This window comes from Prionailurus bengalensis, chromosome A1 (genome assembly GCF_016509475.1).
Source record: "Prionailurus bengalensis isolate Pbe53 chromosome A1, Fcat_Pben_1.1_paternal_pri, whole genome shotgun sequence".
NCBI lineage: Eukaryota > Metazoa > Chordata > Mammalia > Carnivora > Felidae > Prionailurus > Prionailurus bengalensis.
The window spans coordinates 158234356-158253159 of record NC_057343.1 but is presented as its reverse complement, the minus strand read 5'-3'; the positions used below and the strand labels follow the sequence as shown (position 1 = coordinate 158253159).

Here is an 18804-nt window from a genome sequence, read left to right as displayed (position 1 = left end):
GGAAGGAGAAAATATAGAACCAATAGAATAAGATTCTTTATCTGGAGATTATGCTGGCTTGCTTTCTATGTTTCTGTCAGAGATTGGGCAATTTTTTTCCCCCTTAGTGACTTGAATGAAAAAAGAGAAACAACTCTAGATGTCAGCATCGCACATGTCTCAGACAATGAAAGGACTGATATTACCGCCACTCCACAATTTCTGCCCAGTGGGAAATCAGAACTCCTCCCTGCTACCTTTCTCGAAATCCCCAATTTGCAGGTCAGACTTAGCATATTCTTGGATAGGGAATAACTGGACAGTACAATTCCTGTGACTAGTCCCTGTCTATTAGTGTCCTCTTAATCATAGATCACTGTTTTTTGAGAGAGAGAGAGAGAGAGAGAGAGAGAGGGAGAATCCCACAAGGGGTAGAGGAAGGGAGGGGGAGAAAGAGAAAAAGAGAAAGAGAGAAAGAGAAAGAGAGAGAAAGAGAAAGAGAAGCAGGGCTCAAGCTCACCGGATGTGGGACTCAAACTCAACGAACCATGAAATCATGACCTGAACCAAAGTCAGATGCTTAACCGACTGAGCCACCCAGGTGCCCCCTCTCCTCTTCATTGTAATTAAGAGAATTGCAGTAAGGCATAGTCCAGGGAGGAATCCTCCTGCTTTTGACAGTTCCTGAATCTGGCCTACAGGGGTCTGTATTATTAAAAACAAAATCCACAGGTGATTTTGAAGTCCAGTCAGAACTGAGACCCACTGCTCTATGGAGTTATTTACCGAATACAGACCATCAGGATCTTTCAACTGGACAACTGTGATGGCTTCCTAATTGGTCTCCTTTGCCCCCATCCCCCCTCCCCCCCCCCCCCCACACACACCTTGTACCACTCTGGTGGCTATCTTTCTAAAATATCTGATCATGTCACACCTCACCTTAAAACTTTTTCAAAACTTTCCATTGTGTAATTCCCGAGCAAGCTCAGCACCTTCAGCTACCCCTAAGCCTTTACCTTTTATAGTCCTAAATTACTTAGAATTCCCTGAACTAATAATAATTAGTTAAGATTTTCTTGCACACACTCTGCCTTCATCTGTGTTGAATGCCTTTTCTCCTGCCAGCTACTTGGCAGATTCCCATTCTTCTTTTATGACCTAATTCAAGTATTATCTTCCTGGTGAAACATTCCCTGCTCCTCCAGGTAGACTGAATTGCTCTCCTCCAAGGCCCCAACAACTTGTATACAACTGTAGTTACAACAACAGGTTATAAATGATGTTTATCCTCATTCAGTAAATGTTTCCTGAGTTCTTACTATGTGCCAGGCATCATGGATACAAAGCTAGGCATGGATGTTGCAATTCTGAATAAGACTGAAGTCACGGCCCTCATGAGGCTCTCATTGTTCAAGGGAAGCAGATGTAAACAAGTAAATAAACTTAATAATTAAAGATTATATAAACAATCAGGATGATAAGGTATAGAGTAAGCAGGATGGTGGGGCTGGTATACTAACTTACGGTGGTGGGGAAGACATCCCTGAGGAGGTGATACTTGAACTGAGAACTTAAGACTGAGAATAGCCAGCCATGTAAAAAACAAATGGAGGGGCACCTGGGTGGCTCAGTCGGTTAAGCGTCCAACTTTGGCTTAGGTCATGATCTTGAGGTTCGTGAATTTGAGCCCCACATTGGGCTCTGTGCTGACAGCTCAGCACCTGGAGCCTGCTTTGGATTCTGTGTCTCCTCTCTCTCTGCCCCCTCCCCTACTCATGTTCTGTCTCTCTGTCTCAAAAATAAATAAACATTAAAAAAAAAATTTTTTTTAAACAAATGGAAAAGTATTCCAGGCAGAGGTGAAAAGCAAATATAAAGGCCCTGAGGTGGAAAAAGAGCTTAGTGTTTTTTGTTTTAAGTTTATTTATTTATTTTGAGAGAGAAAACATGAGCACATGTGGGGGAGGGGCAGAGAGAGAGGAAGAGAGCTGTCAGGGCAGGGCCTGACACAGGGCTGGAACTCACAAACTGTGAGATAATGACCTGAACCGAAATCAGGAGTCAGTGGCTTAACTGACTGAGCCACCCAGGTGTCCCAAGAGCTTAGTGTTTTTTGTGCCTTTAACAAGATACACCATATTCCATAAACTTTGTAACTAGAAGTGAGCTGCTGCTGCATTTTTTTTCTCTGAAGAGACTTCAAGAGGTATTCCCACACTCCCTGCAGCGACATTATATATATAAAGTATTTCACCTTAGTAGATACAGATGAATGGATAGCTGCAAACTTTAAGAAGTAATTTCCAGGGTGCAAATGGGTCAATATTCACAAACATCAGAAAATGTGAGGATGAAAGAAATTTACTTAAAATCTCATTTACATTTAAGATTGAGTACTTGGAAGATCCTTAGGACTTTTAAATCATATTATACTCACTATATATAAATAATTTACCCATATCTTTTTTGCTTTCTGTTTTATACTTTTCTATCTTTGCCCAACGAATGTTTTTTTTTTATTTTTATTTTTGCCCAATGAATGCTTTTTAAGAAACAGCCACTCCTTCACTCTCAAAGTATACTTTGTACAGAAGAGGTGCTTCCCGCATTTCACTAAAGCAATTCTGCTCCACTCCACAGTATAGCAAAATATGAAAAATAACTTGTTAGAAAAATAAATTTTTTTTTAAACCAAGGGTTCTCCAATATAAATTAGAAATGGCCATCAAGTAACTCTACAAATGAGTAGGCAAAACACTTTCTTGATAGGCATCTTATGGAACCAGGTAGGGTCTTGAAATGAGCTAGGGAAGGAAACTCCATATGATTCTGGACCAGAATACACTGATGGGAAACTGATGTCAGGTTTAGTTAAACCTTGCTCTAAAGGGCCTGGGAAGAATGGTTTTGTTTCGAAGTTATTACAAGCTTGGGAGAAGTCACAAGAACCTGTGACTAAACACTTAGGGCCACTTAGAACCTAAGCTGTCTTACAATTACCTGTCACATGGGTCCCTCTGTTAGGTTAAACACTGATTCCTGTTTAAAGCAGGTAAAAAGTTTTGTTTCAAGCAGATACTAGCCTTGTATGCTCCTATCTTTATGAACAAATCTGAGCATTTCTTAATTTATGAATAATCAAGATAGAAAAGGCTTTTTATTCCACAATTAATAATGCACATTATCCAATTTTTAATGTGTCAAGATTTTTATAATTTTAAGTTTTTAGCATCTAAGCAACTGTTACAAAACACTATCTGAGGAAGTTCATACAAGTCACCAACCAGCATGATCACAGTTTATTGGAAAAATATTATACATTTTCTTCATTTAATTGCTTATTAAATATACCACCTACCAAGCATGGCATCTGTCTCGGCACACATAGCATAATAAAAGGCCCTAATATTCTTAATTTCTTTTTCTGTAAACTTTCCAGTGCAGTTTTTTGTATAAGAAGAGTAATAATCTACAGGGTGCATTTCAGACAGAGGTAACCACTTGGGGATTTTGATGGCATCATAAGATACCTAAAAAGGAGAGAAAAACAAGGTAGTAATATTCTTCTCCTCCAACAAGTATGTATGGTGAACTAGACTGACTTAATTACTTAGGATAGTAGAAGAGAATAATTATGAGTTATGTAAAAGTAAATCAAATACATAATTAGGAACAAATTGTTAATATTCATAGTAACAACAAAAGGTATATACTGATACTTGCATATATAGTGAGACAGTTATAAAAATTATTTTATAATTATACATGACAATAATAAACATGAACTATATTAGGCATTATTCTAGTCCAGAAAAAGTATCCAAGCTTTTTAACATAGTGTGTGATCAACTCAAAATTCCAGAATCAACGACCTGAGAATCTAGATCATTTTCCCAGCAGTTCACTAGAAAAATGCAAATATTGAGTGAGACAGTCAAATGTTTGCTAAAAACAAATACAACTTTTTAATACATATAAATGCTTAGAGTTTTGGTGAAAAGACTAGCCTTAAGTCATACATGTCTTTTTTTAGTCATGTAACTAAAAAATCTCAAATTTCTACTTGCAATTTACTTAAAAGTTATTTGATTCAGTTCATTAGGCTAGTACTAATTCTAGACAAATTTTTCAAGATAGAGCTAGATACAAGTTTTTCAGAAGACATAAAGTATCTAAAAATTTTATATTGTTTCCTTTGAAACAGGGTTCACTAAACATTCCCCCCCCCCTTTTTTTTTTTTTTTAAAGATTTTAGTTTTAAGTAATCTCTACACCCAATGTGGGACTTGAACTTACAATACCAAGATCAGGAGTCACATGCTCTACTGACTGAGCCAGGCAGGTGCCCCTAGCATTTTTGATTAGAGATTTTGTTTTTGTTTTTTAATTTTAGAGAGTGAGAGCCAGGAGGGGCAGAGGGACAGACAGAATCTTAAGCAGGCTCCATGCTCAGTGCAAAGCCTGACATGAGGCTCCATCCTATGAGCCTGGGATCATGACCTACGCCAAAATCAAGAGTCAGACTCTTAACTGACTAAGCCACCCAGATACCCCCTGATTAGGTACGAACTTAAATTTAACTTGACACGTTTCATAACACAGGTAGTCCTCATTTGCATGGTCCAGATGTGTATGGATTTCAGTTACCACAGTTTAAGGAATACCAGTCCCTCAACACACAGTTCAAATTTTAGTTACCAAAGTACATTAACTGTAATTATACTGCATAAAGCGCAAAATTTCACAAATACTGCTAGCTCTTTAGTCTACAAATCACTATGTAAATTACAGATGTGTATCAAATCAGTGACTAATCAGGTCATTTTTAAAAGCGTCTGTCAGTGATTGGTCACTGCATATCTTTTCTTCAGTTATGTACCCTCAGCAAAGTGTATCCTTGTGCTGCCTCCTTGCCTCCCAGCGATAAATCCACGTGACGTTTTGCAAAAATGGATAATCAAAAGAGGGGACTTACCAAAAAAGATAAATGTAGAGTAAAAAAAAAAAAATGAAAAAGTGGTAACACTAGACGTGAAATTTGAATCAAACATTAATTAGAGTTATAGAAAAAGTAACCAATCTGAGAATGCTGACACTGCTGCCATTTGATACATTCTAGCTGTGCAGCCAGAGGAGCTTGGCGAAGACACACTGGTGGATATAAAGGAGGAAGGCCGTTGCAAAAAAGGATGAGCGTGTCCTAGGGAAAGTGACACTAGCAAAAATCTGTACCTTAAAGGAGCTCTCAGAAATTTATCATGACATTGAAAGTGCAAAGGGTAAAATGTTGGAAGGTGATCCATGTTTAGAAAGGAATATGACAATCTGCCAAGACATAGAGCTGCTTGCTCCATGTCTTGTTATACAACGAGCAGGCAAGCACTGTTCAAACTCCTGATTTGTTTTTTTTTACAAAGACACAAAATACTTTAATTCTCAGTTTCTAGTGTTTTTAGTTATTAAACATTAGTGCATTAAACATTAGTGTTACTATTTTTTTTTTTCCATTTCCCTATATGTTTATAACCCAGAAGAAGAGAGGTTTAATGTTTTGACAAATGTATTTAGGAGTCCTAGAAAAATAGTCATTTTCTCAGTTGATTATTGAGATCTCTTTGTACAGTTTCAGCTTGCATGGTCACTTTTACCACCCTGACCTGTGGCAGGTGAGGACTGCCTGCACTCTTAAGAGAGTATCTTTTAGTTTTTCTCTCTCTCTCTCTTTTTAATGTTTATTTTTATTTTTGAGAGAGACAGAGACAGAGACAGAGCATGAGTGGGGGAGGGGCAGAGAGAAAGAGGGAGACACAGAATCTGAAGCAAGCTCCAGGCTCCCAGCTGTCGGCACAGGGCCTGACTGGGGCTCAAACTCATGCACCGCAAGATCTTGACCTGAGCAGAAGTCAGATGCCCAACCTACTGAGCCACCCAGATGCCCCTAGTTTCTCTTTTTACAGATAAATTATATGCAAATGTGTTCAACTCAGAAGTAGTTTCCTGAGTTTTAATACTTATTTATTTCTGTAAAATTGTCCCTTTGGCTTTTGTGAACCAATTATTGGTCAAGTTTGATTTACTAAAGTAAACAATTTTTAAATTTTTCTTTAAAAGTGATAATAAAAAAAAACCCTGGGCAAGTACCAATAACATACAGCTTCTAATGTTAACTTGTACTTTTGAGCACACAATAGTGTACCTACCTTTTTAAGCCAGTAAAGAGATGTGTGAAATGTTGAAGATCCAAAATTTTCTCCTGACGATGGTGAAGGATATGGATGTGGTAAATTTAATCCCAAGTATAGAACAAATGGTTGAGTGTAATTACTTGCTTCCTTTCTTAACCAATTTACTGCTCTGTCTGTATTCTTCCAGTCTTCTTCCATTATTCTGACTTTAGTCTTTTTAGGGATAAGATTAACCATAGGCCTGCCTTCTTGTCTGAGTAAGAAAGCAACATCTCTTGTCCATGCTTCAACGCGATTGCTGAGGAGGTCAAAAGACAGGTGTGTTAGAAGGTACTAAAAAAGATTTTAAAAAACTGACTAAACATAAATATAAGAAATCAATATGGAAAACAATTTTTAGACTCAGTCGTGTAAAGAACCAGGCTCACTACACTAAATCTCATTAAGAGGGTTACTGAGGCTTGCAAATACAAAAACCAGGAAAAAAAATGACAAAACGCAAATATTCACCCGTGTGTTCTTTAAACTAAGATAGATTATTTAGAAGGGTTACTTTTTCTTTTTTTTTTTTTTTCATTTTAAGTGTACAATTGACTTTTAGTAGATTTGCAAAGTTATGCAACCATCACAACAATCCAATTTTTTTTTTTTTTTTTTAGTGTTTATTTATTTTTGAGGCAGAGAGAGACAGAGCATGAGTGGGGAACGGGCAGAGAGACAGAAAGAGACACAGAATGCAAAGCAGGCTCCAGTCTTTGAGCTGTCAGCACAGAGCCTGATGCAGGGCTTGAACTCATGAACCCGTAATACCAAGACCTGAGCTGAAGTTGATGCTTAACCGACTGAGCCACCCAGGTGCCCCACAACAATCCAATTTTTTAAAGTAATTTCTATGCCAAGTGTGGGGCTTGAATTCACAACCCTAGATCAAGAGTCACATGCTGTACTGACTTAGCCAGCCAGGCACACAAACAATAATTTTAGAACATTTCCATCAGCTCCCAAGCAATTTTTGCTTTATTTGAAGTAACTCCTCATTTTCAACCCCAGCCCCAAAGTCTCCAAAGCCCATCATCAGCCCAGCTGTTTCACCTCTGACCTTAACCAGGATAACCTTATTGCAAAGCTCCAGGGGATAACATTCACTTATAGAAGGGTTACTTTTTCATATAAGATATTTAGTAAAATAAAAAAATGTTTCAAGTTCCTAATATCTCTCCTAAATTTTCTAGCATTTTGTCTTTTTTTCTGTCAGAAGAAGAGAGGATTTTATTTTTATTTTTGTTCCAGTGTAGTTAACATACAATTTTGTTTCAGGTGTATAATATAGTGATTCAACATTTCCATATATAACTCAGTGCTCATCAAGATCAGTGTACTCTTTAATCCCCTTCACCCATTTCACCCATCTCCCTACCCACCTCCCGTATGGTAACTGTGTGCTTGTTCTCTATAGTTAACAGTCTGCTTTTTTGTTTCTCTCTCTCTCTCTCTCTCTCTCTCTCTCTCTCTCTCTCTCTCTCTCTTTTTTTCCCTTTGTTGATTTGTTTCTTAAATTCCACATATGGGTGAAATCATAGGCTATTTGTCTTTTTCTGATGGGCTTATCTTGCTTAGCATTATACTCTCTAGCTCCATCCATGTTGTTGCAAATGGCAAGATTTCATTCCTTTCTGTGGCTGAATAATATTCCATTGTATATATATACCACTTCCTTTTTATCCATTCATCTATCAATGGACACTTAGGTTGTTTCCATAATTTCACTATTGCAAAGCTTCAATAAACATAGGAGTACATGTTTCCCTTTGAATTAGCTTTTTGGTTTTTGGGTAAATACTCAGTAGTGTGATTACTAAATCATATGGTGGTTCCATTTTTAACTTTTTGAACCTCTACACTGTCTTCCACAGAGGCTACACCAGTTTGCATTCCTATCAACAGTGCACCAGGTTTTCTATTTCTCCACATCCTCACCAACACTTGTTTCTTGTGTTTTGATTTCAGCCATTCTGACAGGTGTAAGGTGATATCTCATTATGGTTTTGATTTGCATTTCCCTGATGATGAGTGATGATGAGCATCTTTTCATGCATCTGTTTGGCCATCTGGATGTCTTCTTGGAGAAATGGATACTAACCCACAGATTTTGGATATGTCATTTGCAAATATCTTCTCCCATTGAGTAGGTTGTTTTTTGTTGGTTGTTCTTTTGCTGTGAGAAGCTGTTTATTTTGATGCCGTACCAATAGTTTATTTTTGCTTTTGTTTCTCTTGTCTCAGGAGACATATCTAGAAAGATGTTCTTATGGCCAATGTCAGAGATATTATTGCCTGTGCGGTCTTCTAGGATTTTTATGGTTTCAGGTCTCACATTTAGATCTTTGATCCATTTTGGGTTTATTTTTGGGTATGATGTAACAAATTGGTCCAGTATTATTCTTGTGCATGTAGCTGTCCATTTTTCCCAGCACCATTTGTCAAAGAGACTGCCTTTTTCTTATTGCATATTCTTGCATCCTTTATCAAAAATTGTGGGTCTATTTCTGGGCTTTCTATTCTGTTGATCTATGTGTCTATTTTTGTGCCAGTACCATATTATTTTGATTACTACAGCTTTGTAACGTAACCTAAGTCTGCAATTATGATACCTCCAGTTTTGTTTTTCTTTTCCAAGATTGCTTTGGCTATTCAGGGTCTTTTGTGGTTCCATACAAATTTTTTGATAGTTCTAGCTCTGTGAAAAATGCTGTTGGTATTTTGATAGGGATTGTATTAAATCTGTATACTGCTTTGGGTAGTATAGATATTTTAATAATATCTGTGGTTCCAATCCATGAGCATGGAATGTCATCCCATTTCTTTCACCATTGTCACCTTCAATTTCTTTCATCAGTGTTTTATAGTTTTCAGAATATAGGTCTTTCACCTCTTCAGTTACATTTATTCCTAGGAATTTTATTATTTTTGGTGCAACTGTAAATGGGATTGTTTTCTTAATTTCTCTTTTTCCTGCTTCACTATTAGTGTATAGAAATGCAATGGATTTCTGTACAGTGATTTTGTACCCTGCAACCTTACTGAATTCATTTATCAGTTCTAGTAGTTTTTTGGTGGAGTCTTTGGAGTTTTCTATATATAGTACCATGTCATCTGCAAATAGTGAAAATTTTTCTTCTTCTTTACCAATTTGGATGCCTTTTATTCCTTTCTTTTTTTTCTGGCTGCTGGGGCTAGAACTTCCAGTACTAAGTTAAGTAACAGTGGTGAGAGTGGATATCCCTGTCTTGTTCCTGACCATAAAGGAAAAACTCTTAGTTTTTCACCATTAAGTATGATGTTTGCTGTGGGTTTTTCACATAAGGCATTTATTATGTTGAAGTGTGTTCCCTTTAAATCTACTTTGTTGAAGGTTTTTAAAATAATGAATGGATGACATACTTTGTTATGTGCTTTTTTTTGCATCTACTAAAAATGATCACGTGGTTTTTGTCCTTTCTCCTATTGGTGTGATGTATCATGTTGACTGATTTGCAAATATTGAAACATCCTTGAATAAATCTCAGTTGATTGTGGTGAATTATTTTTTAAAATGTATTGTTGGATTTGGTTTGCTAATTTTTTTTGTTGAGGATTTTTACATCTATATTAATCAGAGATATTGGCCTGTAGTTTGTTGTTGTTGTTGTGTCTTTCTATGGTTTTGGTTATCAGGGTAATGCTGGCCTCATAGAATTAATTTGGAAATTTTACTTCCACTTCTTATTGTTGGAAAAAGTTTGAGAATTGGTATTAACTCTTTAAATGTTCAGTAGAATTCACCTATGAAGATGTCTGGTCCTAGACTTTTGTTCATTGGGAGGTTTTTGTTTTTTTTTGTTTTGTTTTGTTTTGTTTTGTTTGATTCAATTTCATTGCTGGTAATTGGTTTGTTCAAATTTTCTATTTCCTCTGGTTTCAGTTTTAGTGTATGTTTCTAGAAATTTATCCATTTCTTCTAGGTTGCCCAGTTTTTTGGATGTAATTTTTCAAAATATTCTCTGATTGTCCTTCGTATTTCTGTGATGTTGGTTGTTAATTCTCATCTTTTGTTTCTGTTTTTGTTTATTTGAGTCCTCTCCTTCTCTCTCTCTTTTCTTTTTTGATGAGTGTGGCTAGAGGTTTGTCAATTTTGTTGATGTTATCAAAGGGTCAGCTCCTGGTTTCATTGATCTATTCTATTGTTTTTCAGTGTCTATATCATTTATTTCTGTTCTAATCTTTATTAGTTCCTTCCTTCTGCTGCTTTTGGGTTTTGTTTCTTTTTCTTTTACTATCTCCTTTAAGTGTAAGGTCAAGTTGTTTATTTGAAATTTTTCTTGCTTCTTTTTGTGGGCCTGTAGTGCTATAAAATTCTCTCTTAGAACCATTTTTTTCCGCATCACAAAAATTTTGGACTCTTGTGTTTTCATTTTCACTTGTCTCCATGTATTTTTATTTTCCCTTTGATTTCTTAGTTGACCCATTCATTGTTTAGTAGCATGTTATTTAACCTCCATGTATTTGTGTTCTTTCCAGATTTTTTCTGGTGTTTTTAAAAAATTATTTTTAATGTTTGTTTATTTTTGAGAGAGAGTGAGCGGGGGAGGGGAAGAGAGACAGGGAGATACAGAATCCGAAGCAGGCTCCAGGCTATCAAAACAGAGCCCAATACAGGGCTTGAACCCACAAACTGCAGGAAGGAAAAAATCTGCTGACCTGAATCTTGTGACCTGAACCAAAGTCAGATGCTTTACCGACTAAGCCACCCAGGCAACCCTCTTATAGTTGATTTCTAATTTCATTGTGTTGTGATAAGAAAAGATATGTGGTATGACTTCAGTCTTTTTGAAATTGTCAAGACTTATTTTGTGACCTAATATGTGATCTATTCTGGAGAATGTTCCATGTACACTTGAAAAGAATGTGTATTCTGCTCTTCTGGGATGGAATGTTCTGAATATATCCATATCTATTAATGTATCTATTAAATCCATCTGGTTTGTCATTCAAAGCCACTGTTTCCTTTTTGATTATCTGTTTAGATGATGTGTCCATTGATATAAGTGGAGTGTTAAAGTCCCCTACTATTATTGTATTATTGATTAGTTCATTTGTACTTATTATTAACTGTTTTATGTATTTGGGTGCTTTCATGTTGGGTGCATAAATATTTACAATTATATCTTCTTTTTGGATTGTCTCTGTGATGATTATATAGTGTCCTTTGTCTCTTGTTACATTCTTGGTTTTAAGTCAATTTTGTCTAAGTATTGAAACCCTGGTTTTCTTTTGACACCTGTTTGCATGATAAATGTTTTTGCATCTCCTCACTTTCAGGCTGCAAGTGTCTTTAGGTATGAAGTGTGTCTCTTGTAAGCAGAATTTAGATGGTCCACCACCCTGTGTCTTTTGATTGGAGAATTTAGTCCATTTACATTCAAAGTAATTATTGTTAGATATGTATATATTTATTTTGTATTTATTTTATTTATTGCCATTTTGTTATTTGTGTTGTGTTTGTGGATCTTCTCTGTTCTTTTCTTCCTTGCTTTCTTTTGTCACCATAAGTTGGCTTTTCTTTAGTGATATATTTGGATTCCTTTCTCTTTATTTTTTACATTTCTATTACATTTTGTTGGTGGTTTCTATTAAGCCTGTATGTAACATCTTCTGCATAGAGCAGTCTATCTTAAGTTGATGGTTGCTCAAGTTTGAACCCATTCTTTACTCCTCTCCTTCCCACATTTTAGGTATACGATGTCATACTTTATTTCCTTTTGTGAGTCCCTTGGCTGATTTTTTCATATAAACTTATTTTTACTACCTCTGTGTTTCTCACTTTTCATATTCCTATTCATGGTCTCTCCACTCAAGAGTCCTCTTTAATATTTCTTGTAGGGCTAGGTTAGTCATGAACTCCTTTAATTTTTTAATTTGAGAGAAGAAAGAGAGAGAAGGAAGAGAGAGATGGAGAGAGAAAGAATCTTAAGGAGGCTTCATGCTCAGTGAGGATCCCAATGTGGGGCTCCATCCCATGGCCCTGAGATCATGACCTGAATCAAATCAGGAGTCGGCACTTAACTGACGGTGTCAGCCAGGTGCTCTAATGAACTCCTTCAATTTTTGTCTGGGAAACTCTTTATGTCTCCATCTATTCTGAATGATAGCTTGCTGAATAGAGGATTCTTGGCTGCAGATTTTTTTCCTTTCAGCACTTTAAATGTATCATGCCACTCCCTTCTGCAAAGTTTCTGTGGAAAAATCCACTAAGAGCCTTATGGGTTTTCCCTTGGATGTAACTGTTTTCTTTTGCTACTTTTAAAATTACTTCTTTATCACTGCTTTTTGCCATTTTAATTAGTGTATGTCTTGGTGTTGATTTTTGGGGGGGAATGTCTGGGCCTCCTGGATCTGAATTTACTTCCTGGGAAGTTTCATCTATTATTTCTTCAAATAGATTTTCTTCCCCCTTTCCTCTATTCTTTTCTGGGTCCCTATAATGCAAATATTATTATGCTTGAGTGAGCCACTGAGTTCCCGAAGTCTATTCTAATTTTGCATAAGTTTTTTTTTTCTGTCATCTGCTCAGCTTGATTACTTTCCATTACTCTATCCTCCAGGTTGCTGACTTGTTCTTCTGCTTCTTCTAGCCTGCTATTTATTCCATCTAGTGTATTAAAATTTTTTTAAGTTAACTTATTTATTTTGAGAGAGTGTGTGTGCAAAAGAAGGGGAGAAGGAGAGAGAGAGAGAGAGAGAGAGAGAGAGAGAGAGAGAGAGAGAATCCCAAGCAGGCTCTGTGCTGTCAGTGCAGAGCCTGGCATGGGGCTTGATCTCACAAACCACGAGATCATGACTTGAGCCAAAGTCAGACACTTAACCGACTGAGCCACTCAGGTGCCCCCTCTAGTGTATTTTAATTTTTTTAAAATTTTTATTTATTTTTGAGAGAGAGAGAGCATGAGCAGGGAGGTGCAGAGAGAGAGAGAGAGAGAGAGAGAGAGAGAGAATATGAAGCAGACTCCAGGCTCTGAGCTGTCAGCACAGAGCTCAACATGGGGCTCAAACCGCTAGATCATGACCTGAGCCAAAGTGGGACACCCAACCGACACCCACCCAGGAGTCCCCATCTAGTGTATTTTTAATTGGAATTATTTTGTTCTTTATTTCTGATTCTTTTTTTTTTATGCTTATTTTTGAGATAGAGAGCATGTAAGTGCACATGTGCACATGAGTCAGGGAGGGGCAGAGAGGGAGACAGAAGATCCAAAGTGGCTCTGCATTGACAGCAGCAAACTTGACACAGGGCTTGAACTCATAAACCGTGAGATGATGACATAAGCCGAAGTTGGATGCTCAAGTGACTGAGCCACCCAGGTGCCCCATGATTTGTTATTTTTTTTTTTTATCATTTTGAATTTTTTAATGGTCTCACGTCCTCTACTCTTTTCTCAAGTCCAGTGAGTATCTTTATGATCATTACCTTAAATTCTCCATCAGGTGTAATACTTAGCTCTGTTTCACTTAGGTTTCTTGTTTCTCTTGCTGTGATTTTTGTCCTGTTCTTTCATTTGGTACATATTCCTCTGTCTCCTCATTTTGCCTAACTCTCTGTCTGTTTCTCTTTGTTAGGAAAGTCAGCTATGTCTCTTGCTCTTAAAAGTAGTGGTTGGGGTGTGCAGTTTTAACAAGATGGTTCTGGATCTCTTCCACAGGGTATTTACAGCTGATCCCAGAGACCCTGCAGAGACCTAGCAGATCCCAGAGACCCTGAAGGGCTGTCGGGGGGGTCCACGAGGTCAAAACTACTGCCATAACAGTAAGATGTTATTTGCTTTTTTCACATTCAATCTCACATGAGTGGACAAAGGGACACAAAATTATCATGTTTCTGATAAAGGCATTCACAATATGTTATAACTTGTCCATCCTCTACCTGAGGTCCAGTTCTTTATATCCTCACTACTCCAAAGTGGTCTATGGACCAACAGCATCAGCATCACCTAGGAGCTTGATACAGATGCAGAATTTCACGTCCCTCCCAGACTCAATGAATCAAAAAGGATATTTAACATGATGCCCAGGTGATTTATATGCATATTAAAATTTGAGATGTGTTGTTCTACATACCAGTCTAAGAATTCTTTTATGCAAAAACTTCTCAGTTTTTAGACAGGATAATCAAAATAGTATCTTCAGTAGCCCATCAATGGACTACCTTGGTTCAGTTCCAGAAACAAGGTGACGGCTAAATGCACTATCCAATTAGCAGTTTGGTTAATTCTTTTTAACAATAAACTATCCTCCAGTATGCATAGAAAAAGAAAACCCTAACACAATACCAACAAATTTTTGCAGAAATGTACATGTGTGCCATTGCTGTGCAGGTTTTCTGTGCCAATATGCCAAATTATGCTGCAGCACTGGATACAGTCCGTCTGCAGGTAGCACGGGATTAATTAACATAGCAATCACATGTGAAAAAATATGACACACTACAATTGATTACATGACTGTTTTCCTTCAAGATGAATTTGGAGAGGTTAGACTAACCTGCAGCTACCTAAGATAATTAACTCTCAGACTTCAAGAGTTCTATGGAGATCTCTTTCTCTCTCTCTCACACACACACATACAATTATTGTTTCTGATGGGATTTAAACAGCTAGATGTATCTCAGATAAGTCTCCTTAATGAAAACATTACAATTGTGAATAATCCCCTTGCAAATTTTGGTATCAGCCTAACATATTCTGTAAAAGAAAAAGAAATCCATATTCCTTTCCATTAAATGTTCTTCTCTCAAACTGGTAAGAAATACACATACCATCTCTTAAAGGACTATTATAAGGCTGTCATATATCTTCCTCACATATACAAACACTCAAAAAACAGTCTGTTTTAGTGTAATGAATAAACTCTGGCAAATTTAGGTTGGAACATTCCTTTTTAATATATGTTATTTAAATGCTGAATATATGCATGTTTTTTCATTGATTACTTTTATTAATTCCAACCATTTTACTTTTTTGGTGAAATCAAAGTATCTAGTGCTCCTTAATCTTTTATTCATAGAGCTATTTGTAAATAAGATGAAAATTATAGATTTTTTTTGCCACTAAATAATATTATTTTTATTAATATTTATTATATGTAACATGAAATACTGATCTAATAATGTTAACATAATACTGTACTTTATATTCTAAATAATTTCATAATTACAGTTTTTATTATAAACACATTTTATACTAATAATACTAAATAGTCAATAAATTCTCTATTTTTCATGGCTAACTACAACAGAGTGTAGACAATATAAAAGACAACTGGAAGGATGGAAATACTTAAAGGAACACAAGGAAACTTGGAACAGATGACAAATTAGATCAATCAAGAAATTACATGAGGGGCGCCTGGGTGGCACAGTCGGTTAAGCATCTGACTTCAGCCAGGTCACGATCTCGCTGTCCGTGAGTTCCAGCCCCGCGTCAGGCTCTGGGCTGATGGCTCGGAGCCTGGAGCCTGTTTCCGATTCTGTGTCTCCCTCTCTCTCTGCCCCTCCCCCGTTCATGCTCTGTCTCTCTCTGTCCCAAAAATAAAAATTAAAAAATGTTAAAAAAAAAAAAAAAAAAGAAATTACATGAGAGGCACCTGGATGGTTCAGTCAGTTGAGCATCTGACTTCGGTTCAGGTCATGACCTCATGGTTCATGAGTTTGAGCTCTGAATCGGGCTCTGTGCTGACAGCTCAGAGCCTGGAGCCTGCTTCGGATAGAGTGTCTCCCTGTCTTTCTGCCCCTCCCCTGCTTGTGCTCTGTCTCTCTCTCAAAAATAAATAAACATTAAAAAAATAATAATAATAAAAAAAAAGAAATTACATGAACTCCAAAAAAATTCATGTAAAATAATCATGGGACTTGATCAGCAAGCAAAAAATCTGTTCAAGAATGAAAAGAAAAAAAACAGAACCATTCCAAAATAGTTGTTGTTGTTGTGTTGTTGTTGTTATTTACAGAACCACACCTTTATGGAGATTCTCAAATTTAGCTTACCAGATGATGAAACATGCAGGCTATTTTCTGTCAGCTGCCTGAACCTGTTTCTGAAGCCTTTCTCACATATGAAAGCCTTACCTTTCATTGCTTCCCTGCAAGAATTCTGGTTTATCCAAAGTTCTCCAAAAGGTTTGTACCTTCCTACTTGGATGGCTTTGTTCAGAAGTTTCTCCCTCCTGTCCATTTTAGTCTAGTAATGTTCTACTTCTATGAGTTTATTAAATTTAAAATGCTATTAAAACTATACTGTTTATGTGTGTATGCGTGTGTCTATATACACATATACACTATTAAAAGTATTGCCAATTAAACTAAACAGAATTTTGTAGTCAATAGTAAGATAAATTGCAATTTCAGAGATAAATTAAATACAGTACTTTACAGCCTTTATTCCCATCCCCTGAAAAAAACATTTGAATGTGATCACTTCCTCTTTTAAACAGAAGACAACATATTTTGCCTGTACTTTAGTTATCTAGGCTTTTTTTTTTTTTTTTTTTTTTTTTTAACCTCCTTATTTTGAGTCTCTCCAGCTAGGTCATATCTGGCTAATGCTAATGTTAAACTGAAAAGTTAAATCTCCACATTATTAGAGAGCTTTAGGCTCTTCTCAAATAGATTGAGATAAATTTCCACAAATGGCTAACGCTGGCCAAAGTAGGAGATATAAACTTCATTACAGGCAGCTAAATACATAGTGCATTAAAATTTAGTAATTAAATAGGAAAAAATCCAAGAACAGTAATGAAGTTGTAGGCTCAGAGGTATCACTAGTGTTTCAAGAAACTGATCTAGGAATTATGGTAGATAGCATTCTGAAGATAGCTCTAGGGGCTGCCTCAGCTCGGTTAGTCATCAGAAGACTCTTCCATTGGGGCGCCTGGGTGGCGCACTCGGTTAAGCGTCCGACTTCAGCCAGGTCACGATCTCGCGGTCCGTGAGTTCGAGCCCCGCGTTGGGCTCTGGGCTGATGGCTTAGAGCCTGGAGCCTGTTTCCGATTCTGTGTCTCCCTCTCTCTCTGCCCCTCCCCCGTTCATGCTCTGTCTCTCTCTGTCCCAAAAATAAATAAACGTTGAAAAAAAAAATTAAAAAAAAAAAAAGAAGACTCTTCCATTATCATAAATTAATCTGGGAATGCATCCAGAATAATGCAAGGTGTTCTAGATAGTAAATTTCATTAAAGATAATAAGATGGTGGTAGTGGTAGTGTGGGTTCTACAAAGGCTTCTAAGATGACCAAAGGAATAGATCCCTTTCTCCGTTATAAGAATAAAACACTTCTTTGATATGGAGAAAAACCAATGTAAAGATATATGTGATCTTAGATTATAAAATAATAGTGGATGTGAATGAGATATACACATGCTTACCACTAGGCTACAGAATTGAAAGGGGCTGAGAGAGGACTCTACAGTTGCTATTCTGAGTTCTATCTCTTCCTTCTTAGTCGCTCTGATTCTGTTGAGAAAGTCTGTGCTTCTGATCTGAAAGCCTAACTGGGGACAGGAAGGGTGATGTCATCAGCTCATGATTTGCTTCACTTTGCTGTCTGCCAAGAGGTTCAAGCTTAAGAATTTTGCAAAGCAAGTCTCTCATTTTGGAAGTAGGACTTTATTTTTCATTTGTTTCAGAGGAGTGAAAATTGCCTATTCTGACTTGGCTTCAGAAAAACATGAAGTTACATGAATTGAGAATGTAGATAAATTTCAGTAGTAGTAAGATAATAGAGGATTTGATTTTAGGTTTTAAACTTTTAAACTTTTAGCTGGGAAAGAGAAAACAGCAGCTTATTTAAATTGTCTTGTGATGCCTTTAGAATGTAAGTTCCACGAGTTTAGAGATTTTTGTGTTTTGATCACTACTCTACTCCCATCATTTAAAAATAGAGTCTGGGGTTCCTGGGTGGCTCAGTTAGTTAAGCATCTGTCTCTCGGTTTCACTCACATCATGATCTCATGGTTTGTGGGATCGAGCCCCATGCTGGGCTCTGCACTGACAGGGCATGGGATTCTCTCTCTCTGCCCCTACCCTGATTTCTGTTTGGAAAGTGGGGTGTCAAAACTGCCCTTGGTTGAGAATCACTGTGTTTGATATTGAGAATATACTGGCAAACAGTTTTACCTGATAGTAAAAATTACCAAAACACCCTATGAATTAAATACAAATGTTTCGGTTCAGTTGCTAATAAGATACAGCATATTTGAACTTAATCATATTATAGGTATAATACATACAATGTGAGGGGTGTTAAGGAGATACATAACTTGCATAAAGTCTTATAATTAGTAAGTAGAATCTTAATGAGTACTACCACCACTACTTGTTTAACAGTTGTCTGGAAGATACAAGTGTGAAGCCTTTAAAGATCCCAGGATGGTGTAGTATATTATGTACAGAAGGGACACATAGCTGGACTAGTGTTCCTAAACTGATACAAGAAGAAAGTATTACTTGATGCCTAAAAAAGAAAGATGGGATATTGTAGTAATAAACTAAAGAAATTTGTAATGCTGCCTGAAAATACAAGTAGGTTAAAAAATGGCCAATTTCAGTGGGAA

At 36.7% G+C, this 18804-nt stretch overlaps 1 protein-coding gene across 2 annotated transcripts in view; it reads right to left on the bottom strand.

Annotated features, from left to right (window-relative positions):
- Positions 1-18804, bottom strand: part of ARSK (arylsulfatase family member K) — a 46539-nt gene that overhangs the window by 11322 nt on the left and 16413 nt on the right. For both annotated transcript variants that reach the window (XM_043593886.1, XM_043593892.1), the window contains exons 4-5: positions 6183-6465; positions 3341-3512 (exon numbers count right to left, since the gene is read on the bottom strand). In XM_043593886.1, coding sequence (XP_043449821.1) covers positions 3341-3512; positions 6183-6465 — 455 coding nt within the window. The remainder of the gene's footprint in view (positions 1-3340; positions 3513-6182; positions 6466-18804) is intronic.